At 39.8% G+C, this 27,295-nt stretch overlaps 2 protein-coding genes and 1 long non-coding RNA gene across 7 annotated transcripts in view; 1 reads left to right on the top strand and 2 right to left on the bottom strand.

The window, feature by feature from the left end:
* Positions 1-1,116: 1,116 nt before the first annotated feature.
* On the bottom strand, positions 1,117-21,967 carry SH3GLB1 (SH3 domain containing GRB2 like, endophilin B1). Of its 4 annotated transcripts, none has more exons than XM_081008744.1 (11): positions 21,760-21,967; positions 17,560-17,701; positions 15,345-15,473; positions 14,788-14,921; positions 14,449-14,541; positions 13,224-13,310; positions 11,255-11,278; positions 9,432-9,521; positions 8,452-8,552; positions 5,647-5,887; positions 1,117-3,857 (listed from the first exon to the last, which is right to left on the bottom strand). In XM_081008744.1, the coding sequence occupies exons 1-11, from the start codon at positions 21,829-21,831 to the stop codon at positions 3,750-3,752; spliced, it is 1,221 nt and encodes a 406-aa protein (XP_080864870.1). In that variant the 5' UTR covers positions 21,832-21,967; the 3' UTR covers positions 1,117-3,749. The 4 variants fall into 4 exon arrangements, with proteins under 4 accessions (XP_080864870.1, XP_080864871.1, XP_080864873.1 ...); XM_081008745.1 differs by having other exon boundaries at positions 13,272-13,310; positions 21,760-21,966; XM_081008747.1 differs by lacking the exon at positions 21,760-21,967 and adding an exon at positions 21,332-21,350.
* Positions 21,968-22,073: 106 nt separating this feature from the next.
* LOC308478770 lies at positions 22,074-25,694 on the top strand. The gene is made up of 3 exons (XR_013987248.1): positions 22,074-22,127; positions 22,942-23,063; positions 25,399-25,694. It is a non-coding gene; the product is annotated as an uncharacterized lncRNA (long non-coding RNA).
* LOC308478649 (calcium-activated chloride channel regulator 1-like) overlaps positions 25,373-27,295 on the bottom strand; it is a 29,131-nt gene continuing 27,208 nt past the window's right edge. The window contains exons 14-15 of one of the 2 annotated variants that reach the window (XM_081008557.1): positions 26,741-27,057; positions 25,373-26,602 (exon numbers count right to left, since the gene is read on the bottom strand). In XM_081008557.1, coding sequence (XP_080864683.1) covers positions 26,405-26,602; positions 26,741-27,057 — 515 coding nt within the window. In that variant the 3' untranslated portion in view covers positions 25,373-26,404. Of the gene's footprint in view, positions 27,058-27,295 lie in introns of both variants that reach the window. The other variant, XM_081008556.1, reaches the window with a different exon arrangement.

Raw genomic sequence — 27,295 nt, 5'->3', positions numbered from 1 at the left:
GAAATGTGCTAGCAGTGGTGCAATCTGACGCTATCTCTTCTCTTGGCAATATACAATCATGCCACCCTCCCATTCTTGTGTGGTATGCCATGCAGAAAGCAGGACACAGCCTTGACAAAGTTCTCTGGGAACAATGGGCTGCCTATAATTGTTTCCTTTAGTCGCAATCAAGTTTGAACAAAAGCAGAAGCTATTAGCACAGCCTAAGATGCTAAGCAAGAGTGGCAAGACTTTTATTGCACCCTATGGCGTGCAAAGTAGTTAGACCATGAGCAGTCATTTCAGAAGTTCCTTTTTAAATCCTTCTAAAAATACTTCTGGATTCATTAACTACAGGAAAGCTAAATTATTCAAGGTCAGGTATGGGTATGGGACCAAAGAACTGCAGAGACATTTCCATATAAACTTGGGCACAGAATATTCCACAACATGCCTCCCCACTGAAAGATTGGGGAACTTTTCAACCAATATTCCATATAGTGCAAAACTACTGCCATGAATGGAAATGGGGAGTGTGGTGTTCATGCCACTGCATGCCAAGAGAACGCTTTCGATCGCAGCGATGTACTGTGTGGATACAACTCATAATTTTCCCTTCTCATGCAACAGACCTGGAAAAGGTAGAACTGGTGGCAGGTCCGAGAATTCTTTTGGTAAGACCTCATATGTGACACAATATATTTGAGTTCCCCTCTATAGGTACATTCCTTCCCCATTCTTCCTCTTTTTCAATTTCTTGTAAGTATAGGTCTTTCTTCATTTTGAATTCTTCTGAATGGCAAATTATGTATGAAGATGCTTTAGTAGCTCTTCCTGAATGCAGAAGAGTACATTCAACTTTTCAAAATAGGAACATTTACCTCTTTCCATGACTTAATATATTATGTCTAAAATCATCTATCTGTTCAACATATTAAGTGTAAAGATATTAAGTGCCTACAAGTGTGTGATCTTGGTCCCAGTAGTCCAGCCACTTGGTTAGATACAAGGGAGAATATGCCCTGCAGATGAGGCATACACGGAGTCTTCCTTTTATATACTTGTTCCAAAAGCTTCAATAGCTCAGCTGGGTGTGGTACCACATATTCAAGATACATGTGTCATTGAGAGCCTGAGTTCACAATTCAGACAATTTATTTTAAGTAGCCAAGGAGAACACCAATATCCAGTTTGATATAAGCAGGTAATCATTCAGGGCTTACCAGCTCGCCCTTCCCAGTCCTTGTACAGCACACCTGGATCACAAGTAGACAATCAAGAAAAGTATTTTTAACTTTTCCACAAGCGTTAGGTGAGAATTCATTAAAAGTTTTCTGCTGCCTTGAAGTGTGCTGTGAAGGCTGCCAAACAATCTGACAAATAGCTAGAGGAAAGCAAGGGCATCGCAGCCCCAAACAGTGTTCTTTCACTGACAGCAAAAGCCGCAAATGCAATCATGTCATAGACCCTGGAAAAAGATTTCGCTGCACTTGCAATTGTACCCTATATTGTCCATAATAAATTGGCCATATTTATTCCAAAAAGCAAATATAAACAAAGAACAGCTGGGAACACTGTCATTAGCTGCTGAGCTTTCAGTATACAGTAATCCTGCACCTTACATAGGGGTTTGGTTCTAAGGGTTCCATGTACACACAAAAATTGCATATACTCAAAACCTTTTTAGCTGCTCCACGTCTAGTGGGTGAGGGAGTGTGTGTGCAGCCCCAGTACAGGTGCTACAAATTGGGATTCCCTTCTTGCTGTCCAAACTCTCTTCCAACACACTAGTCATAGGCTGTGTTTTTTCGCCTCACATAGGAAAGTTTGTGTGTTTTTACCAAAATGGCACAAAAAAATGGTATTCTAAGGACAGATTATGTACAGAGCTGTACTAGGTATTAAAAATATTATCAAAATTCTGCATTAAGAAGAACTGGATTCTGAATAATCTATACAGGTTGCAGGTCAGGCACAGTTTCATGTTTTAGTTTATTCTGCTTCTGCTAGTCATGGAGAAATGCAGACTACAGAATACTTTCCTTGAACTACTGAAAGGATAACTCAGCCAGCTTTCTGATTCTGTTGTTCTTCATTTTCTGACTCCTGCATGCCTCCTGTCAAAATGCCCAGTAGTGTACAGTAGCATGTGCAAATTCAATTTCTGATTTCCCTCAATGTACAGAACTTACTTGAATATTCAGAATCTTTTCTCAGGTTCTTACTTTTTTTGAGGAAAAGTCTTTTACGCTTTGAACTACAGCTGAAATGTGCAACAGCTACTCCTCTCCATCTGCCCCAATTACTGCAATATACAGGCAGGTCTCTCCACTCTGGGATCAGTATTTAGTTCCTTCCATCACCGCTGGCAAATTCATACATGGAAGTAATTCATCAGTCAATAAGCCAAGCAATTAGTTTCCCTCCCTATATACTAAGCTCAAGACTATCTCTCACACTCATCAGTCAGAGGATTGCTTTTCAGAAGGCTTAGCTAAGAAGCATGTATCTTGTAGTCCCAGATAACACGGAACTCTCACCTCTAATCATACGAGGTTTCCATTCAACTCTTCTCAAAGTAGACCCATTGAAATTAATGCACCTAAGTCAGTTATGTCCATCAATTTCGATGGGCCTACTCTGAGTAGGACCAACACTGGATACAGCTGATGACATCACATGTTTTGATTACCAACTGTATTAGCCGATGTTCTTCAAATGTTGGAAGTCTTCTTTTCCAAATCATGGTATTTAATAAAACTTAATTTTCACTGTTCCTCTCCAAACCACTCATGACAGTTGTATGCTGTTGCGCTTTAACACGACTGAACACAATACATTTTGCAAATAAATAAAATCAAGAACTATTTCCAAATCAAAGTTTTTCAAAATAAATAAATAATGAAAGGTTATGTTGGTGAATGCACAATTTGTGGTCTAGATATTTTCATCTGTGATGGTAACAACAACAAAACCTGTATAGGAGCTGTGGTATTTACACCATTTATGTTCTGATGGGGATCAGCATAGTTCTATTAGCTATTATTTGGAATAATAACACCTGGACAAATTTGGAGTTATCGATTTTTAAAGTGTATTTTAAAATGGAGCTAAGTTTTGTGCTACCTCCAAAATTGGGAGGCAAATTGTCTCTGAATTCCAGTTGCTGGTTAATCACAAACAGCTTTTGTGCTGCCCATAGACATCTGGTTGGCTACTGTGAGTACAGAAAACTCAGTTTAACACGCCTTAATCTGATCCCTCTAGTAGGGCTCTTTTTATGCTGTGCATTTCCTTTCAGAATTCTATTTAATGTTTTCAGTAAAAGTGTAATCTTCAGCTGCATAACTATAATCATAGCCCTTTAAGACATTAAACATCAAATATTTGTTTAGCAAAAGAAATTACTGTTTAACAATTTTATTGTTGGTGAAGAAGCTTGCCATTATGAAAAGTTCTGTAGAAAACAATACCTCCCATTTTCAGTTTAGATTACTCAAAAGCAGAAGTTTGTTATTAGTGAAAATTCCAGTAGAAACAAAATTCTGTAGAAACAGTCTTGGCACATAAAGTAAAAGCTTTTAAACAACTTAGATCTGAAAAGAGTATCTACCATGCAAGAATATTGGCATAAAAGCCCATTTCTAATGGCTGGTATTCACATCCTTTAAGATGTTAACATGGAAGACACTTAAACCTGTTTTATATAAAGTTAATTGCATATAAATATGGTCTCACCATAACTGGCAGTCTTTATACAGGCCAGTTATTCAGTTTAACAGTTCTAAGTAAGTAATAGGCACTTTGCCCTTCTGATTTCCTCGTTCGCCCATCAACCAGTCTGAATCCATGCCAGGCATACTGTACACCGTTATTACCTAAAACAAAAACAAAAAGCATTGTTTATTTCTTATGCCTGTGTGATGAATAAAGAAATTAGATAATCTGTTTCTGAAAATTTTGTGAATTCTCCTACTTTGCAAGTAGGCACTAGCCTAGAAACCTGGGCTGCTGCCTAGTGTTCACTCTAAATATGTGTTAGTACTTTTATTTATTTAGGGACGCGGGTGGCGCTGTGGGTTAAACCACAGAGCCTAGGACTTGCCAATCAGAAGGTCGGCGGTTCGAATCCCCACGACGGGGTGAGCTCCCGTTGCTCGGTCCCTGCTCCTGCCAACCTAGCAGTTCGAAAGCACGTCAAAGTGCAAGTAGATAAATAGGTACCGCTCTGGCGGGAAAGTAAACGGTGTTTCCGTGCGCTGCTCTGGTTCGCCAGAAGCAGCTTAGTCATGCTAGCCACATGACCCGGAAGCTGTACGCCGGCTCCCTCGGCTAATAAAGCAAGATGAGTGCTGCAACCCCAGACTCGGTCACGACTGGACCTAATGGTCAGGGATCCCTTTACCTTACCTTTATTTATTTTATAACATTGATACACTGCTTGATTGTTAAAAACCTCCAAGAGGTTTACAAAGGGAATAAAACAAAAAAACAGTAAAAAACGGTTAAAAACTATTATCTAAACATGAAGAAAACAGCAATAAATTGAAACAAATTAAAACACACATCAAGATTCACACATCTGGGTATATGAATGACATACCCACGCACTGAAAAGAATGCAGTGAAGGCACCTGCCTGCTGTCAATAGGCAGGGAGTTCCAAATTTTAGATGCTGCCACACTGTTTCTTACAAATGCGGAACACAAGTATTATGGGATGGATCCATTGTACTAATGTTATTCCTGCTGCTGCTAGTTTTAGGTTGCATTTTTGCATGTCATGGTTTTATTTATTTACTGATAAATTCCCGGAGAACTTTTGTTATTGGGTTGTATATAAATATTAAGAAGTAAAATAAAATAATGTGTGAAGCAGTGTGTACTTAGTGTCCTGGAGCATTGTATAGTGACAAGTAGAAAGAACACTTTATGTCAAAAATATATTCAAGTACGCTAAGAGACACACCCCCCCCCCAAAAAAATCAGTGTAGTTTTGGAAGTTTCAGTCTGCCATCTGTATCCAAACATAGATGAAAACCTGCTCCTTGATCTCAGGAACCATCATGCAAAACTTAGTTATGATATCCTAAGAGGGGTCCAAATGCATAGTGAAACAACTTTCCAAAATATATAGGCAGGTGAGGAGGCTGAAAGATTTTGCAATCCCAGCAATATCTCCAAAAGAGGTGTGCACGTAAAATAGCTTTACACAAAAAATGAGTATTTAACATGTTAATCTATTGCTGATGCATAGCTACATGCAAGATAATCAGGGACTGGAACATCCAAGTAATCCTATAGTCCTACGATATATACTACTGCAGGCATAGGCAAACTTGGCCCTCCAAATGTTTTGAGACTACAATTCCCATCATCCCTGGCCACTGGTCCTGTTAGCTAGGGATGATGGGAGTTGTAGTCCCAAAACAGATGGAGGGCCGAGTTTGCCTATGCCTGGTGTATTGCTTGGTAACATCAGAAACCTTCCCTAAGAAGCTACTCTTTCCTCATTACTAATTCCTGGTACGTTGCAATGGTCAAATGGATACTTATGTATGTTTACTGCCTTGCATGATGTAACACCAGAGAATTGGCTTTTGCATTTTGTTAGCAAAACATTAAATTTGTTTACTTCTATTTATAAGCAAGAATAGAAAAAGTGTACCTCATCTGCAAGAAGTGATAATTCACTGCTATTCGCAGCATCATAATCATAAAGAACTCTGGCTTTTCTGTTGCCGCTTGCGGACTTCACGTCACCCAAGCTGGATGTAGCTGCTGCATTGCTTATTGAGGACAATGAGGCTGTAACAGAGGCAGAGGAGGCAGCTGTAGTAGTAACGGAACTACTTGGAGCACAGCTTGACGAAGACTGGTGATTGTTGGCAAGGAACGTAGATGGAAAGCTGTGAAACACAAAATTAATATAGTACTGAAAGGTACATACTAATGTTACCATGAGCATTTCATGACCCAGATCTATCACTTACTATTAGCAATTCATATACTTTCCTTTTAGTTAAATGCCACCTCTGGCTTCTCCTTATCTTCCAACAGAAACCTCTTATGACAAGGTGAGCAAAGCACAGTTGCAAACATGATCCACAACTCACAAAGGAAGCCTATAAATAATGCCTGGAGGCAGGGGTGGGGGTGGGAAGGACATTGCAAGAGAGATGTACACTTATATGCTTCTTTAGACGTTGTTGTTGTTTAGTCGTTTAGTTGTGTCCGACTCTTTGTGACCCCATGGACCATAGCACGCCAGGCACTCCTGTCTTCCACTGCCTCCCGCAGTTTGGTCAGACTCATGCTGGTAGCTTTGAGAACACTGTCCAACCATCTCGTCCTTTGTCGCCCCCTTCTCCTTGTGCCCTCAATCTTTCCCAACATCAGGGTCTTTTCCAGGGAGTCTTCTCTTCTCATGAGGTGGCCAAAGTACTGGAGCCTCAGCTTCACGATCTGTCCTTCCAGTGAGCACTCAGAGCTGATTTCTTTAAGAATGGATAGGTCTTTAGACGTAATCATCCCTAATTTGTTTCTCGATTCAGAAAGAAAGGGTGCCCCTGTATCCTACCTTTATTACAAGTTACTGGACCTGATCAGAATCTTTCCAGAAATCTATTCTCAAGAACCTGCCCTATCAACTTTAACAATGAAGAATACATGGTGGAAAATCCTAATATGGCTCCACTGTGTTACAAGAAACAGCATTCAAAGGGCATTCCTGGATCTATTTGCACTTTAGAGAAACAGATACTGTGTAGGTTCTTTTAAGAAGTCCTGGGGCACAAAACCAACAGGGGCTTTGTAGAGCTCAGCAGAGCAAGAAGTTGGGCAAAGGTAATGTCCAACAAGAGAGGGAAAAACCAACAAGAACCCATTTTATTCCAGCTGTAAAACAAATTGTATTGAAACAATAATTTTTACATGTTGTGGAAGAGAAATATTCCACACTAGTGGAACAGACAACAGGGAGCTGGGAGATTATAGAGTATTGGCATGTGCAAGGGAGGGAATTTCTATGCAGAAATGCTTTCACAGTCCCAGGACCACAAGCAGTTAGATCAAGTACCTCAGCAGGCTAGCCATGATGTGAAATTATACCAAACCAGAGGAATCAATAATGAACAGCTTTTCTATTTACAATGATATGACTGGATACAAAGTGAAGTCCCTCTGAATCTTGCCTTGTCACCAACCTTCTTCAACTCAATTTTTCTAAATGGCAGTAAGGATTTGAAGGCACACATGCAACATGCCCACAACTGATTCTTTTGAATTATAAAAAGTCTACAAAGTTAGCTTTGAAAAATTGGAACTGTTTATGTCTTAACAAAAGAGGGCTCATATAAGCCATAAAGGCTTATCACGATACACAAGCACATGAACATCCAACACTGCCAAGCACTAAAAATCTTTTCTTAATTACGATATTCCTTAAGACAATACATTCAAACTGCAGAAGACTGTCCACTTTCAAGAACAGGAAATTGTTGCTGGAATAACTACAGTTAATTCTAAAAGGCTTTTCTGGCAAAGAAATCATTAGCTACAGAGAAACACATTCCAAAAGAAGACCAAGCTTTAGGCTACTAAGGGAAAAGAGGATTAAGATACTTTGATCAGGCAAACTGATATATCTAAACACTGAATGACTTCATGCAGTTATTCTGAAAATGAAAGTGACTACAAGTTTACAGTTTACATATTCATCTGCTGCTTTAAACCTATGACTTTCTGCAGTAAGATTTTCTCTCTATTTTTTTACACACACCCCTCTCTATCTGTATAGTAGCTTTGTGCACTTTGTAAGCTGCTGTTTTCTCTGGCAAGCTCCCAGAAATATTTTCGAACCAGGTCAAGGCCTTCTTTTAGTAGGCCAAGATGCAGCTGCCCATTAGCGACTGGCTTTTAGTGAATGTGACAACTGTTTGCTAACATGGAAGCAATTATCCAGCAGGACAGTTGTTGTGAATTGCAAGAAATGTTCTGAACTCCCTCTGCCTAGAAAGTAGGCAGCATTTTTTATTTGCTGTAAAGCATTTTACCTCTTTTGCTGGGCTTGCTGCAGATACCTTGACGTACATCCAAAAACACCAGGACAAGCCTAGCTGTACTTCAGTGCAAGCCTGTGAGCAATTCAAGCCCACAGCACTTATTCATAGCTCTCTCTTCTGCCATCCATATGTTATACCTGCTGACCTGTTACTGTGATATGTCAGACCATTTCCTCAGATGTCTAAAAAGTCACCGAAGGAGGGTTATTAAAGAGACTATTACTTCCACTGATTTCTCTTCCTTATCTGATCACTGTAGCAACTTCTGGAGTTAAATTGGCCTGTCAGAACAATGAAGTGAAGCAGCATCAACTTAGCTGTCCTCCAAGCTACCCTTCAATTAGAGGTACTTCTAGCAACGCTGCACATGCAATTTAGGAAAGTAGCTATGAAGACTATAATTTCCTTACCTTCCAAGCTGTTTCTGAAGGTCCAACATATACTGGTAACACTGTGCATAATACGTCATCTGAGCTTCTACAAAATCATTCAAACAGCGAAGGTGATGTGCCTGGAATGCAGCGGAGTTCAAATATCAGTACAGAACTGTGTATACTGTGTTGCATTAACTAGCTTGCAACAATTAGAGAGTTCTAGTCAGATTGCAAGTTTGACATGAATTCATGGTGATTCCAGATAATTGTGTTTATATTAAAGGTTGCTTCCAATATGCCCCAACAAAAGTGTCTAACTTTAGTAACTATCTCAAATAAAGTGCTTAGGAAGATAGCCAAAGACTGACATAGTGGACTTGAACTATCCTATCTGTGAACCTTTTTAAATATAAAAACGGGAGAGACTGACCTTAAAAACTGATAGGATAGTGTTCTTCAAAATATCTGATGGGACATCCTGCAAACTTATTGTCTGCTACTCTAGACAGCAGAACTATTAGCAATGGTGAAAATAGCAGGGAAGCAGGTTTTGGCTGCACATTAGTAGTAGTGTTCAATGATAGAACAGAAAATGGTGGTGTCTCCTTTGTCAGTGATATTTAGACAGAACTTGGATAGGCGTTTGTCATAGATGCAACCTGCATAGCAGACCCTGCACTGAGATTGGACATGGGGAGTTCCAACCCTTTGATTCTAACTTCAGGGCATGATTTTTCATTGGTTATTGTTTATTTTGCCAGATGCCTTTAGTCAGGAGAGAGAAGCTTTTACCTCAACCTCCATAACTAAAATAACTCTATGAGTCTCCAGTGCTCTTTGGATAGAGGTAATTGAAATATTGTCATAGTGCTTGTTCAATCACTTGATTTTCTCATCCTCAATAGTTCTTATACATGTATCACACCAACTTTTAGAAATTATTTCTAGTTGTATAAGATTACGTAGTCTTCTACAAACTATTATGAGATGCGTATTTTCTTCTACTTAGTACTTACATGTGTACTGCTGATGCCTTCCAACAGAAGTCTAGTAATTTCTGCTTGACGGTCAAACTCACTCTGGGCTATTCTGACTTCCTGTTCAGACTGTAAGATATATTTCACTTAGAATTTGATACATAAAATTAATTATGCTGCTAGGGTGGAGAAAATAAGAGCAAATGCCACTAAAAATCAATGTAAGAGCTTTAACTGTGCACTTAGATTTGCTTGAAATTAATGTGGATTGCACCACAGTGCTTTGCCTACAAGTAATCCATTGTCACACCTAGTCCCATCATTCAATTTATATTTCAGTAAGTGGTAGGGGATAGTCAGTATATTCTACTATTTCACGGTATTGAACAGCCGTTCCAAAACACCTACAGCATTGCATTTCTCACTTGATGTCAAAACCTGTTAGGAAGCTTGTAAATTGACACTGAGAAAGTGGTTTTAAAAACCCTCAAGCAAGCCACTTATTATGCTGAAAAGAATTAGCACAATGCATCTGCCAGAGCTCGCCATCTCTGCTCAAGGCAAAACACAGCTTACTAACATGAAGGGCTAGCCAACTGTTCCAGCTTCAAAGATTATCCTGGAGAGCCTCCTTTAAGGAGGAGAAATATTGTTCAATCAGTCTTGTCCTGCAGTACAGTGGTACCTCGGGTTACATACGCTTCAGGTTACATATGCTTCAGGTTACAGACTCCGCTAACCCAGAAATAGTGCTTCAGGTTAAGAACTTTGCTTCAGGATGAGAACAGAAATTGTGCTCCGGTGGCACGGCCCCATTAGCTAAAGTGGTGCTTCAGGTTAAGAACAGTTTCAGGTTAAGTACGGACCTGCGGAACGAATTAAGTACTTAACCTGAGGTACCACTGTATTTGTATGGAATAAACCCACAACATCTAACATCCATTGTTCATGATCCTATGGCATATTCTGCCAGACGTCTAGATTTCCTTGCATTATTTGTGCTGGTTTTCCATTTTTGTACAGAGTACTTTTTACTAAGCCTACTTTTAACTTGACTGTAATAGTTGCATTTTCATTTCATTATACAGGGAAATACAGCAATGCATGATAAGAAAAGGCCCGTACATAATTTTAATTGTATGTTAATAGCTGAAATGAAGGCTACTTGTTTCTTCCATGTATGTTGTTTATTCTGACTGCAGAATAAAAAACTAGGCAATATTCTGAGTAATTATAGTTTCAAAGCTCTTTAGAGAATGGGAAAACATAAGGTAAATAGTAAATACTGAGTAGTAATGCAGCTATTGAGTTAAATAATAAGTATTCATGTGAACATTAAGTAGTCTTAAGCAGCGACATTTGAGACTTGGCCCTAAAATGCACCTTTCTAAACAACAACAAAAAATAGGGCAATGCAAGTTAAGTAAGAAAACAAGTTATGAAGAAGATTCATAGGATTTGGTTGCAAACATGGTGGGATGTTTAATATTTTACAGTTTCATATGTTTCTATAAACAGAATGGGAACATTGATTGCTCTGATGAGAAATTGTGTTGAGCTACTAGTTTCAGGCATGTCAGATGGGTAGTAGCCTGGACTGAGGATCAGAGAATTAACATGTGTTATTAAAGTTCTTGTCCTATTCAGAAGGGGGAAAAAACATGTTTTAACATCTTCATAAACACTCACCCCTCTTTTCTGGTAGATTTATTTCCCACATGTTATGTGGATCATTTTGCCATTGCCACTTCAAATTGCATATAATCAATACTAACCCTTTGATATCAGGGACAAGATCCATGCTGAATCAGATCTCAACATTATGGTATTTCATAACCAACAGCTTCAGTTAGATTACTTACTTTTGTTACTTCCTCTGCCCAAACCTTGTATGCATAAAGAAGTGGAGAAACAACAGTATGAAGAATTTGTCTGGTGAACTTGCACTCAGTGTTCTTTCACATCTTTCCTGTATTGATTTCCTTATTCACTTTACCTACAGTGTTTGTAATGTGCTTGATAACAAATCTTTGCTTGTATACTAGTTAAGGTTCTAACTAGTGAATTTTATTATGGCTCACACAGGTATTACCAATGTAATACTGTATTTTAGGTGTGCATACCTGTTTTCCAAATTTATTATCTAATTCCATTATATTTAACGACAAGAACAGTGCATTAGAGAAGACTTTGGCAGCAGAGGAAATTGGCTGGTGAGCTGAAGACTTTTTGTAACATCTTTATTCCTAGCTATTCTCAGAAGAAGCTAGCTATAACCAGAATGGGGTATGAAGCATATTCTACCCTCCACATAGTCTTCAGCTGAAAGCAGCTGCCTGCTAGATACAAAGTTTCTTACTACAGTACCCTTAAGTACTAAGATGCAGAGTACCCCTTCTATGGATGGAATGGGTAATTCTGTCTGCAGAAAGGAGGTTCCTGTTCATGGAAAGGAACTCACCCAACCCTGATTCTCCCTTTTCCCTGCAGCTCCTCCTCCTATTGTTCCTCTAGAGCACATGGGTAGGGTAGATCTAGGCTAAGAACACTACCTCTCCCCATCTCATTCTGTGAGCAGAACTCTGCCCACAAGATCTCAAGATCCAACCCATTGTGTGAAATAAGTAGAATAGTTTTAAAAGAAACCAGCTAAAACATATTACTTCCAAAGCAAACGAAGACCACAGTCTAAGGTACAATTTGCCTGAATTATGAACGAATGCATGGATGATCTTTATGAAAAGGTGCCCTACACAAGCAAAGTCTATCACAACAACAAGCTAATACAATGATAGAGGAAACACCAGTGATTTCTCTTGCCATCCAAGCCTGTCTTTATCAGATCAAATCAATAATTTAGACCTTTAGGTCATTTGAATGGTTATAGAATACTTCTATCCCATTTTTCCACTAATATAGTCTTCACTGTAGACAGCCTTTGGCTGAGCACTCATGATACATTTAAAACACTGCTAACCCCAAAGAATCCTGGGAACTGTAGCTTACCGCTCACAGAGCTGCAATTTCCAACATCCTTAAATTACAGTTCCCAGTGTTTCTTGAAGCTGAATTGGAGGAAAGTTCCAAATACAACTCAGAAGTTCTTACTCCATATTTCATTTACGCTGGATTATCTGTTCGTTGATGAAATTTCAGTACAATGAGCAACTTCTCTTTTTTCAGATATTACAGGAAAAGTTGCAGTTAATGAAGAGGGGGATTCTGAGGAAGGAAGTTGGCATTCAAATAGTAAACAAGGAACATATTTCCTTGTGAATCATTTAAGGCAATAATAGAGTCAAGTACAACTTGAGTCCATACAAAAGTATTTTACTTAGCGTTTTCATTAGGCTTAGAAATATATATATCTAGGCAAATATCCCTCTGATTTTAAGAGTGACATGCTTCAGACATATTAAGACAAAAAGCATACTCTGCAGAAAGAAATGTACTAGATAACCCACATAACAAGCTAAGCTGGAGATGGGAATAAGATCTCTTTTGGATCTTATGTTTAGAAATAAGCACCACGTAACTGGAAAATTTGCTAAAGCCTCATATATCATTGAAAGAACAGCATACCCAAGTAATAAAATAATTTAGTCTGCTGTTTTAGTCAACATTTAGTTTGACATATTATTTTATTTCCCAAAGACTGTACACAGAAGAAGTGTTGAAGTCAATAAGGTATTATATAAACCTGTTAACTTGATGTAAATATGTTGATCTGCTGTAATCTCTCATTCAAGGAATCTGGATGGGCAGTACATATCAACAGAAAGCAAGAGAAAACACTTGAAGAAATGTTATGAAGACAAGAGGCCAACAAACCTGTAGCCATTTTACATGCACCAAGTTGAGCATGTATGAAACATTTACCATAATGTTATTTTCTTCAGGTGGAGACAGGTTTAGTTGCTTAAAGTGCATAAAAACAAAATTATGTTATTTTATGAAAGAAGGTAAATTGTTGATCATTAAGTGCTACTGCAATGTCAGAGACGTAAGACACAAAAAAGCAAACAATAAACAGCAAAACCATTATGCTTCATGTATTCTTTTCCAGTATCATTTCCATATGTGGAAGCAAGTACTATTTGAAATAGGTTTAAAAGCCTTAAGATGCTTCATATACTCACTATTGCTCACCAAATCAATTAGGCCAGAGAACGAGAATAGAAGATGTGGCCTCCATTATATTACTAATCACATTAATGTCTGAAAAAAATTGAAAACACAAGGTCTAACCTAACATACTATATTAAATACCTGGAGAATAGCCTTCTAAAGTAGTCAATGGAAACTTGTAGAATACTAGTCCTACTTTCTGGGTTCAATACCTATCGCTGCTTTCCTATTGTCCCTTATCTGGCTTCCTATGTCAATAAAACGAGCTTCAAGGTGACCAGGTAGATACTTTTACAAACTCAGGATTTTTCTTCATTCAGGTGGCCAATGAGCTACAAATTATGAACACAGGCACACAACTTTGAGACTTCCTTTCCAAAGCTAATGTATACATATCTATTTAAGTATATTATATGTAGCATAGCTGTAGTATCTGTGATCAGTTGAAATGTAAGTTTGGTATACCATTGTTGTAGTCAGGTGTCTTCCCCACTGATAAGCACCTTGGAGTTGCAGTCAATAGAGAGTTAGTATCCTTCCCTAATCTTACTTGAAGATGTGCCGGGGAACTGTAATTTATGAGATCTTTCCTAAAGCAATCCAAGTTCCTAGGTATCGAAATACCCTTTGTGAAACCATTTAGATTTCAACCCAATGTTGAATGGTGTATGGAGTGGGAAAGATTGGGGACACAGAGTGGCAAGGCTTCCCTTTACAAAATCTCACTGCAGACCAAACAGAGATCTGCTCCTAGTCTGTTCACAGCCAGAGAAAGAGAGACAGAAAGAACTTCTGGTTAACCCTGTTTATATATCTATATTTATTGACACTTGGTTAATACAAGATTTAAGGGACACATGTTGAACCATGAACACCACGTAACAAGTCAACAATATTCTAAACCTTTTTGGAGATAAATTTTACTTACTGCAGCTCGAGCTTCTGCTAATTTAGCCTTTTTCAGTCTTGTTTTGGCAGCATCCAAGTCTAGTCTTTTATTTTGTAATAATTTGCGTTCCCTCTGCAAAAGTTGAAGAAAATTGCATGTGAGTACATGGAAAACATTCACTTTAGAGAAAATAGAGAACATAAGCCACTTGGCCCTTCCTGATCTCTCTCTGTTATATAATGGTTAAAGTCCTCTAGGTCACTTTTTTGTAGTAGGAATCCCTCAAGAATAATGCTTAATGACACAAAATCAAATTGATACTTCTTTATGTATTTGGAACTACTTCTTTAAAGTTAAGGAACCGTATTCACAACTTACAGTAATTGTTTTATAATCGCCTTCTATAAAATTTCGCAGAGGTGTGAGGAAGTTTATTGCAGATGTCTGAATTAGTTCTCTGTCTGCTGCTCCAATTCGTCTTTGTGTTTCTCCACATTTAATGAGAGCATTTCCTGCAACAGAAAAGTCGTTCCAGTATGAGTTAACATAGCCACCCACCTACAATTACAGAAACGTAAAGCACGAAATGTTGACATAGTGACTTTTCACGATGTCACTAAGGGTGTTTTATATTTGCATTGTTTTATAGCATGCCCTAAGTTTTACTTTTGATACTGCATTTTGCTTTTCAAGTCAGTTTCAAGTTCTCAAACCTGGTCCACATACAGCTTCAGAATAAGCTTACAAACCATCCTTACAGAAGCACCACTCACCCCTAGTTTCTAATACAAGACTGCCATCTTGTACATATTCCCAATTAAATGCCACTGCAATCCTGTATACACTGACTCCTCAGTGCAATCAGCACAAGTTGCTACCACACCAACAATTCTTAGTCCAGGATGCTCAAGTGATATGAAATAGTTGTTACTTACCATATGCTGTTCCAGGACCAAACTCATTCCCAGCATCAATCATGTGCTGGCCCAGTATTTCTGGGTTATTCATACGACTTGGAGCTTTACGGTCTAGTTTTTCATAGACAAACTCTTCCATTCTAGCATCTAGCAAAAGATAACACAACCAATTGTAGTTACTGGCCAATGTAAAAAGCATTTATTTGAAATCTCTCATAATGCTGTTAAGTGCTGATGCTTGATGACAGCTTTTTTGAAGAAGAAAAAATACCCAACATCCTTTTTATGACTTGCAAATGTGAAAATCTATTTAAGTATACAAATACTCAAGAGACATATTACAGCCTCACATTTCCAAACAGATGGGCTGTCTGAAGTGTGAAGCTCCTTTTTAAGAAAATCAGCAGCTTTATATAGTTCTGAGAGATAGCCAAATACACTGAAGACCAAATATCAATTTCTGTTCAATCAGCATTTCAGAATTATGTTAATTAACAAAGTAGCTGCTTAAAAAAAATTCCCTCACCCCTATACATTTCCTGAAAAGATATTCCCCAACAGCCCGAGGGAATACAAAACATAGACCAGCAGTAATAAACTGTAAGATTGCTGAATTTTCTTAATGTGGATCTACTCCACTAACAAACACATGCCCTCAATAGTCAGACTATAAATTTAATAAATAATAATACAAACAAAAAATTTAGTGAGCAACAAGTGAACACCCTCTCACCCCTCTTCCATGAACCGTCTTCTAGTATTAGAAGACTGAAACTTCAACGCACACACAGACTCAAGGAAGATTCAATATACAATAAGGTCACCTAGCCTATGACTGCATATCAACCTTATATAATTAAGTTTCTAACCCATTCTTTCAAAGCTGTAGGCCTAGAAAGTAATTTCTCAACCTTAAACATGAACTACAGAGAAGGTAGTAGGCATTTTTTGTTATTAAGGCTGGAAAAAAGATACCAGATGCTGGGTTGTTGTTTATTAAGCATTCCACACAGTTTCCAGCATGTAATCATTTACTGAGCATATTAGGATGAGCCTCAAAAGACCAAAGTTCAAAAGCAAAGCTTGAAAACAAAACAAATGCCAATGAGAATATTGAAGTCAGGATAAGATAGTATGACAAGTTATCGGTCTCTGCAGCCACAGTGGGTGCTGTGATACTCCAGTGGTTTGACTTCACCCCAGAGGCACACTCCATTGTCTTTTGAAACAGATGGATGCCAACAACAATTGATGGTATTTGATTCTAGGATATTTTCCTTTCAGATGTTATTGTATCTTAATGGAATATTGTTTCTATTTTTTAAAAAATAATTAATATTCAACTTTATACCCATTTTTTCTTAAAAAGCTAGGGATTTATATTTAAAGTATAACCAGCAACATTCATTCAATATACTGTTTAAATCTTTGTAAAGAATATGTGGAGAATTAGCTCCAGACTGGAAACTGGTTTTATTGCACTAAACTAGTTACCGCTTTATCAAGGTTCAAATTTCTCCCTCTGCACACATATATGTCCCAACACTAGCTAGGGTGAAGTAAAAGCTGGAGTGATGTTCAAATAGGTACCCCATCATCATTATTTTACTTTTCGGTTTGTATTTTGTTTTCAGATTGAAATGGGAAGTCAGAGCTGAACAGAGCCACTTGTTCTGAGGTAGATCATCCTACAGAGCTGTCTTTGAGAACAAAACACTTACTTTCTTAAGTCATAAAGCTACCAATCATTTTGCAGTTACTGAAGCAGCAGCAAGACTCTGAACCAATAGGCTTTCCATGAAGCCAGGCTTCATAGCTCAGCACAAAAGATAAGGTTTACAAATACAAGCCTCTTCATAGTCAACAACAGAAAAGGTCTACCTGTGCTCCACTCAGCAGATTGTGCTGTCAGTCTTGTAAATAGGCCCCAAAAGTAACCAACTTACAGTGTGTGTGTATACACACACACACACACACACACACACGTCTATTAAGAGGCTTGCAGTAACACCTTAGCAAGTTGAAAAAGATGTTTTCTGCCAAGCAAACTGGCTGAGAGACATTACTCCAGCCCACTGCATGTTTTTGCTACCTACAGTAGAAGGGTCTTGTCTTCTTCCACAGCTAGCGCAGAAACCAAATGAGTTGGCTAAATACAAGGCTGTCCTATGTAGCATGCACAAAGTGTTACCTGGCAAACATCAAGAGCAAAATAAAAACATGCTTTTCTTACTTGGATTGGGTTGTAACAACACTTCTGTCTGTTTCATAACCTTTTCTGTCCATTGCTTAGTACATTCTGCTTTGCACAGAAGATTTTCTAAGTGAGCATCCAATTCAGTCTTCTCTGCTTGCCCAAGTTTTTCTTCTGTAAACTACATTAGTTAAACAAACAAACAAACAAATAAATCACCTTACATGTTACAGTCCAGAAATACAACTTTTGTTAGTATCAATACACAAAAAAGTCATAACAGAAATATAATCCAAGAAAGAGAAATTTCCCTATTTTCTTCCTTCAAACTGCTATGAAAATGAAGCTAACAACTGGCTTGATGTCTATCTAGTACTTCAAAAAGGAGGAATGCAACACTTGAAATAAGACAAAGAATAATATTTTCAGTCAAATCTTAAACACAAAACTTTACATAGAGGTCAAGTGCATAAATGTGGTCTTATTAAAAGAATACAGAATTAAAAGGGTTCCAAATACAAAGAAGTGTCAATAGAATTTACACTTTGGTCACTTACTGGGGCAAGCAGCAACTGCCCCAGGCCACACCACTTCCATGTTAAAACTTCCTCCAGATTTCTACACTTCCATATCCCAGGCAGAGGAAACCTGGAATAGTGCTATGATGCCTGCTTTTATCTACAAGGCTGCATTGTATCATCTACCATATGGCATATTTGATACCATATTAAATAACTTCATCTGTTTTTATTTTAAAAGGAGTATATTGATGAAGGGCCACACAAAAACCTTCCAACTTTCTTCTAAATCTATTATTGACTAGCTAATACTAGAAGAGCTGCTGGTTAGCTGTGCTGCATACTGCATTGGTCCCAGCTTCAGTGGAAATATTGAATTATTACTTAGCATCAGTAATGGACTGGATGAGGGTCACAGAGAAACTCGATCCTGACAAGACAGATGTAAGGTAGCTCATCTCTCCAGAGAGGTAGCATTCAAGTTGCTGTGAATCGGATTGCTCTCCCCCTAAAGAACAAGTTTTACAGTTTGGGATTGCTCATAGACCTTTGGAAACAAAGCTGAATCAGAACAGCATAGAACATCTTCCACCAGCTGAGACACCTGCACAGAGACCCCTCTTGCATAGAAGGAGCTTAGTCATAGTTATCCATGTTCTGGTTACTCCAATAATATACTATGCAGTGTGTTGTATGTGAAGTTTGCTCTTAAACTTCAGGAACTCAAGAGACACTAGGCATTAACTTGGGTTACTGGAACCACAAATATATGAACTCCATAGGATTCCACGATTCTCAGCACAATTCACAGAGCTGTTGACTATTTAATGCTGTCTTCAACAACAGTTATATTGTTTGTTATTGATGATGTTAACTACCCTGATTTGCTTTTATCTAGTGGCAGATGAACTTTCATGACATTATGGTGCAATTGGAGCAGGAGCGTTGAGCTAGGATTTGGGAAACCTAGGTTCAAATCACCACTCAGTCATGAAGTTCTCTAGGTGAGTTTGGGTCACTCACTTTCTCTCAAGACAAAATTAACTTAGGGCTACTTTGCCCCATTTATCATCCCAACAGCCCTAAGGTAGTTTTGTCTTGAGAGAAAGCTTGAGCTCTTTGAAGAAAGATGGAAGATTATCTTATAAATAGCACTGACAAAAGAAACTGAGCATGTGTAGCCACTGTCAAAAATGCATGACCAATGTTCTTAGGAGCTATTATGCAACTGACTCCTCCCAAAAATTATGGAGTAATGTACAAGAGACAGGAAGCTAACAGGAAAGTGGATAACTGTGGTTAAAAATATTACTATGACAACCCATTTCTCTAACCCACTTATGGGTCTGAGTTGTTAAAAACCCAGTGAAACAGATTAACTCAGACCAATATATTTATTTGAAATCAAGCCAATCTGAGAAAAAACATTAAAAACAACCTTTTCACAGAAACGTTAATCACATTAAACATCACAAGACAGGCATCATAAGATCTTTAAATAAGAAGATAGTTTGTCTTGTCATCTCTTCAGTACTTGTGAAGGCTACAGATGCAGAAACTTCACATGGAAAAGAGGAACAGCACAAAATTACTAATCTATGAAACAATCGCTGCTTAAATAGTAATTCCTAATTAAAGTGTTAACTTTTTAGAAGAACCCTAGAAAGCAAAGATTTGAAAAATAGTATTTGCACGTTCTATACCTCAGCCCCACTTTTTTAGTCACAAGATCTTCCGCCATATCACAACATGCTTTTGAAGGTTCAAAAGTAGGTGGCCATTCAGCATGGGGCCTTTCTAGCTTAAGAGACTCTACAACAGAGCTGGCACAAGGATGAAAAGGAGGTCTACAAGGTTCACTCCTGCCTACACTGCAGCCTAGTAGAGAAAAGGTGGTAGGCACAGGATAGCTGGTTGCCAGGTACTGGTGAACAGTAGCTGTCCTTCATACCTTTATTCACCCTTTAATTTGGAAAAAAGAGGAGTGAAGAGAGCTGGAAAGAGGCAAATGAAAAACTGATACATCTTTGATGCAAAGGAAATTAATGTTTAGTGGGTAAGCAAAGGGAAGATTCATTTGCGGAGTTTTATTGTTTGCAACACACACCCAGCACTTTGTCTTCCGATCAATCTGTGGTTGGTCTTGGGCAAACACCTGTCTTCATCTAGCCCAACTGAAATGTGCCTCTGAAGCTCACAAGGACAACAGCACCACTTCCACATGCACAGTTTGTCCTCAGCATCGGGTAACTATATGCTTCCTTAGAACATGGCACTTCCAGTCAGCTTGCATGTTTGATAGGAGCTTCCAAGGGCAAGAGAAGACAGGAGGTGTGGAAAGGTTTTGGCAAGACTAGCTCAATGAACTTAACAGATCAACGAAATGGCACTCTTTGCAGCACAGAGAGAGGGGGAGATTAATGTATTTCCACTTTCTGGAAGTAGTTACTGTGTAATTTCTAATTAAATCCTGTCAGATATGAAACACTACCCTGGAATTAAGTTGTGAATTCTTAATACGTAGCGGGAGGTCTACCGCACTGATGTTCTGTAGAAATGATTGCGTAAGACAGGAAGCCCGATTCAAGGCTAAGCTGGAAGCAACACCCCATTTTAAAAGCCCCAATTCCCCACCACACCATTCAGAAATGTGGGTAAAGGTGTGGAGATTAAGGCCACAAGACACAATCCTCCTCCGCTCCCCATATGTCTGCTTCCATGGATAGCACATGAGAGGGCCTAGAGCAGGGTTTCCCCAAACTTGGGCCTCCAGCTGGGTCTTTTGCACTACAATTCCCATCATCCCTGACCACAGTTCCTGCTAGCTAGGGAGGATGGGAGTTGTAGTACAAAAAAAATTATTATGTTTATTATATTATATCATTATATTATTATTAACACCCCTCTCTAATAAATAAAAATAATATTAAAAGCACGCCACCCATCAATTAATAATAATAATAAATAATAATAATAATAATAATAATACCCCCGCCCATCTATCTGTCTGGGTTTCCCCAGCCACTCTGGGCGGCTTCCAACACATATAGAAACGTAATAAAACGCCAAACACTAAAAACTAGGCCGCTGCGAGTCTTCGCCTACAGGCAACACTGGCCATGCCCAAAATTTCGAGCAGGCCCCGTTTCCCCGTTGGCTTAGCACAGCCGGCCAGGGGAAGGGAGTGGGCGGCGGCGGTGGGGAATAGAGAGAGAGACCCACACCCAGGAGAGGGGGAGGTCTTGCGTAAGCCCCTGAGGCCGGTAACAGGCGGTCAGGCCCGTCCCACCCACCGCCGCGGGCGCCGAGAAGACAGCCGGCCTGAGGCCTCTCAAAGGCCAGCCAAGGAGGGAGGGCGACTCTCGGCTTCCAGCCCCGCAGAAAGGCGACTACGGATGGGCGGCGGCATAGACGTGCGCGGGGGTGTGGAGAGATAGAGAGAGAGAGAGAGAGAGAGAGAGGACGAGGCGCCACCAGGCTGCCAAGCCGTGACAAGGCCCGGCCAGGCCCCACTTAGCGGAGGGGTGTGTGTGTGTGTGGGCCCCCCTCGAGCTCTGCCTTTGAATAAACAAATAAGGGCGGCGCGCGCAACCAACGGTTTCAACGGCGCCCGGGGAGGAGGAGGAGGGGGGCCAGGCCGGAGGAGCCGCCGCCCTCCTCGTCCTCCTCGCCGCTGAGGCGAAGCCAGGCCAGCTCTAGTCGCCCTTCGCCTCTCCGTTACCTGCACGGCGCGGCTGAGGAACGTGCCGGCGTCGGCCGCCAGCTTCTTTACATTGAAGTCCATTATGTTCATCTTCGGGGGGGGTGACGGTGCCCCCGGCGACGGTCCCTCCCGTCCGTCTGTCACGGCGCGCCCGCCTCAGAAGCTGCCGGCCAAGGCGGCGGCGGCGTAAGGGCGCTGCCGGGCCCGGCCGGGCACTGCTGCGGATCCGGCATCTGATTGGGCGGGAGGAGCGCGGGGTGGGCGGGATCGAGGGGAAAGGAGGCGCGAGACGGGGGTTAAGCGCCGCCCCCAAGTCCGCCCCTTAAAAGGGAGGCTTTTTTCGTCGCTGGCACGGGAGCTTTCATTTCTCTCGTACCACGTTTCGGGTGAGTTGAGTCTGAAGGGGAAACGACAAGGAACTTATTTTCCTCTCAGTGTTAGAAACTGAAATATGAAATGGTACCTTAAATAGGCGCCAGAACGGAATGTCTAGGCGTGCTTTTTTAATAGCAAGAATACAAAGCTGAAAAAGATTTGAAATATTTGTGTATTTTGTTGGTGTTGGTGTATTTGAAATGAAAACTTAATAAAAAGCATTTTAAAAAAAAAGACTACAAAGCTGAAAATGAACGAACTGCAGCTAAAATATTATGTTCATTTTCCACAGTGTCTAGTCCTTCCCCTGCCCTGCCCACCCCACTACTCAGAGAGTAGCTGGAAGTAGGGAGACAGAAAAGGTCCCCCTTTCCTTCCACTCAGCAGACAAGCCCTGGATTCTCCCTACATCCCCTTTCCTTCATTAAAAAATATCATTTTTGGCACCACAGTTAACACATATTAAAGACCTATACAGCTGGTGGCAGTGTCCAGTTCGCAAACCTAAGACTTAAGGGTCCTTCAGTGATCCCAATTTATTTAGATTTTAAGCATCCCTGTGAGAGTGAGGTAGAGAACACTTTAACATGCACTACTTAAACCATCATAACTCACTGACTAGTATATTTCAGATTAAAAGCACACCATACATTAAAAGTACATTAAACAAGGCAACTAAAACCTAAACGAAACATGTTGGGTTGAAAAGCAAAAAGAGTTTTTCAGGTCCCCAATCCATGCATGTTTTACTTGGGAGGAAGCCCCATTGAACTTGGATGGAATTTATTTCTGAGTAACAGTGGCCATTTTAATCTGAAATCTTAGGTACAGTACGGGGCCCAGAGCTCAGAAACGGCTCGTGAAACGCGACCAGAACAATGGGAGTTTCGAACGCTGTGTGTGATTGAGTTGAATTAGAGGCACATTAAGGTGTGTGCTTTGAGAAGGTATGAGTTAATATTTAATTATCCCTTTTTTCTCCTTTCAGGCTGTGACACTTGGTGGTTTAAATGTTTGACAGTTTTCTTTAGTTCTTTTCAACGCCTGCACATAGTGCATGTGACATCACACACACTATGTTCAGGTATGTGCGTGTAACATCACACATCTGCGTGGCAGCGGCGGGCACCCACAATCCTGAGGGTGAGATGGCACCCCTGAAATACAGTATATAAATGCAATAAAATAGATGGATAATTGCTGGAAGATTTCGCTGCACATTATTCAGCCATTTACCCATCTTGGTCCATTAAATAAAGCATGGCTTTAGAAACTGATCTTAGGCTGCAATTCTAAATGAATTTACAAAGAAGTAAGCCTTACTCAACACAGAGGGACTTCTGATAAAGCATACATAGGATCACACCACACAGTAGTTCTGTGTGCTTTGGGAGTCCACTAGATGTCAGTATAATAAAACCTATTTACTTAACACTTTTGTTGGGGTGGGGCAAGTTGCATTTACACAATGTTCCAGCACTATGTGTCAGTTTCACCTGAAATAAAGAGATTATCTGGATTGCAGCATCACAGTGGTCAAAACTTTTCCCCAAAGATAGTAGTGAACATCCAGATTTTCTAGTTTAGTGAGCTAAGTATGAGACATGATGTCAACAGACCCATTAGGTAAATTTGGTGCCCCCCACCTCGCCTTCTGCTCAATTTACTATGTCAGTGGTTTTCAACCAGTGTGCTGTGGCACCCTGGGGTGTCTTGAATGATAGTCAGGGGTGCTGCGGGCAACTCTGGCCTCTGTCCCTCTTTCCTTCCCTCCCTCCTCTGATACCCTCTTGCATGTCTGCGTACCAAAGACTTGCACAGCTGTTTGTTGCAGCAGCCCTGGCTACAAGTTCGCCAGGTGAATGGTGCCTCTGGGGCTGACCAGGGGGTTCTTCCCAGGCCTCTTTGGGGCGAGGATTCCCAAGGAGAGGGGAGAGGAGTTATACTTGGAAAGTCCTGCAGTGCCATCTTGTGTTGGCGCCCAGTGCAGCGGAACGAGTTCCATTGCAAAAATCTGTCTCTGATGGAATGAAAGGCACTCACCTAGATGAGGAAAGTTGAACAAATAAAAGTTGGGCAAGGGGTATAGAACACCTCACATCTGCACACTTACTTTGCTCTAGAAATGAGAGCCTCCCTTGGGACACGCCAAGGGTTAAAGCATGTCTGCCACTGTATTGCAATCCAGTTTAGCAATATGTGCATGGAAACATGGCAGTTGTGGTATGTAGAGCCATAAGAGCCATAAGCGTGGTGCACTTGTGCATGCATGCACACATACAACCCCCCCCTTTTTTATTTTATAATTCTAAAGGCTTTATGGCAGGAGTTGCTAACCTGTGGCCCTTCAGATGTCATTGGACTCCAACTCCCATTGACACTGCTATCTTGGCCTGATGGGAGTTGAAGTCCAACAACAGTTCTAGTTACAGGTTGGTAGCCGTGTTGGTCTGCCGTAGTCGAAACAAAATTAAAAAAATCATTCCAGTAGCTCCGTAGAGACCAACTAAGTTTGTTATTGGTATGAGCTTTAGTGTGCGTGCACACTTCTCCAGATACACTGAAACAGAAGTCTAACAACAGCTCCCAACCAAATATGAAAAACACAATACACAATGACTTTTTACTGTTTCTGCTTCTGTGGGCTGTAAATTTTTGCTGTTATTGATTTGATTTAATTTATTCTCTGTTGCTTGATTTTGTTGTATTTTTATAGTTGAGTTTTATTTTAACATTTTATTGTAAGATGCCCAGAGACCTCTGATCATAGGGTATCATAGAAATATCATTAATGACAATCTCGTTTTTCATTGATAAGCATCCATGTTATGTACATAGGCAGTCTTTCATTTAAACACTGACCAGATGCAGAAGAGTTTCACTTCAGCAGCGTTGATGCAACCTGTGTCTTCAGACCATCGTCTGGTTATGATTATTTAGATGTCACAGTGTCCAAATATAATTTTCTAGGATTCCACTACATTCCAGTTAAGGATATTTGGTTCAGTTCAGTGCCTTTATATGAAAATGAACATGGTCAGACTGGGGAGAGAATAACAATCGTTGAACACAAACAAAATTATATCTGAGTAAATATGAATAGGATTGTACTATAGAGTAAGTATCATTTTTTCCAGATCTGAGCATTGCATCAATTGTAGGTGTATGAGCTTAGATAAGGTGATACTGAAACTTTAGAGGAGAACGCTACAATTCTAAGATCCTTAATTGGCAGTTTTGGTAACCAGGTGGTTGATTATTATTATTTTTGAAATTTAACAGGGAGAGAGGGCAGCCCACCAATAAAATCCGGCCCTGGTGGAGTTCTTCATGTCAGCCGTGTAGCATGAGCCCCTGCGTTAGCACCTCTTCAAATCAACCTACCCAGTTGAAGTTAAGAGATTATTTTTCATGTTTTCCTGCTACACAGGACTTGTGTATGTGAGATGGCTGCTTAGGACATGACATGGGAGAGGGGGAGTCCATAGCACAGTATCCTAATCATGGGGATGGTGGACCACTTTCCTTTCCTTTAATCAGAACACATAACTAAAATTGTTCCAGGCTTCTCCATGGAATCTTCTTCTTTAATAATTTTTCACCATTCTCCCCTTACCAGTTTGTGCGCTGCTATCAAAAAGTAAGAAGGCAATACAACTTTTATAGTGCATTTTTATAGGTGAATCAGGGATTCTAATCTATTTTAAGCTGTAATCACTAACCTGGGAGTAAGTCTTATTGAACACAGATGTGTTTATTTTCATCTATGAATTGTTACAGGATATGGACATACAATAATAATATAATTTAGCTTTCATTGTTTACAATAGATAATATTAATCTATTATTCAAGCTGTGTATGTATACATTACCATTTAGAATTTTTGGAAACAATGAAATACACCACAATCTGATACAGAAGGAGTTCCATTTAAAATCATGTAACTAATTATATAATAACACAATGGAGAAAGAGGAACATACTCTCTTTCTCCATTGTATAATTTAGGATATCTGACTCCTAAAAGTTAATATATAATTATTACATTCCAGTCTCAGAAGTTCTAGGGCTTCGGTATCTTCACTTAAATAAAGCATTCTGTTAGATTTGCAAATGCACAAATAATAACTGCAAAAGTACATACTATTATCACAAGTGTTAGGAATAGAATTTCACATTAGAAGGAGTGGTATAAATGTTGTTTGGACTAGGAGTAGCTCCAAGTAATGGAGAAACAATCATAACTGCCCTTGCTATATTAGAGGCTTCTCCAACATTGTAGTTGTATTACATTCCAGTCTGGGGACTTCTGTTTCTTCGCTTATGTACAACGCAGATGGTTATACTTACAATAACACAAATAATGATCACAGAAGCACATACAATGATCACAATTTTGGTTGTGTCATTTATCACACTGATCTCAGGATCATTAGCACCAGTGGGTTTCACATTAGAGGAAGTTGTGTGAGCAGTGGTAGTGTTGTTTGGACTAATGGCAGAGGAAGTTGTGTGAGCAGTGGTAGTGTTGTTTGGACTAATGGCAGAGGAAGTTGTGTGAGCAGTGGTAGTGTTGTTTGGACTAATGGCAGAGGAAGTTGTGTGAGCAGTGGTAGTGTTGTTTGGACTAATGGCAGTACTTAGCAGTGTGGAAGTGCCAGTTGAAGAAGTGGGAGTAGCTGGCAATGTGGAAAAAACCACAACTGCTCTTGCTGCATTAGATGGTTTTCCAGCGTTGTTGCTGCCATCAATGGCACGAATGGCAAAGTAGATGGAGGAGCCATTTTCTTTTGTTAAGTTTTCTGACTTGTACTGAAAAGATTGTTTGACCCCAGCGACTTCCACTGTCAGTCCAGTAGTGTTCACAGAAGTGGCACTATCAAAACTTGCATCTCTTAATTCCAAGGGATTTTCACTCATTTTTATTTCATATCGTTCAGCTGCAAAATAAAGGACCCACAACAGACATGCGTTAGATGTACATCTTCAAACATGGATCAAGGAAACAGTGACAAGCCTATCAGTGCATAACTTCCTATCCTCCAGGAACCCTAAGCATATTGCATACCAGCCATTGCATCGTTGTGTATTGCAGAAGACTGGAAAATATTCCAGGGCACATGCTGGTTCACATGGCCACCATGTCAAAGTTGTTAAGATCAGCTGTCATTCCATGCT

Source organism: Podarcis pityusensis (genome assembly GCF_964106645.2).
Source record: "Podarcis pityusensis genome assembly, chromosome: 6".
Classification (NCBI taxonomy): domain Eukaryota; kingdom Metazoa; phylum Chordata; class Lepidosauria; order Squamata; family Lacertidae; genus Podarcis; species Podarcis pityusensis.
This window is presented reverse-complemented; position numbering and strand designations above follow the sequence as displayed.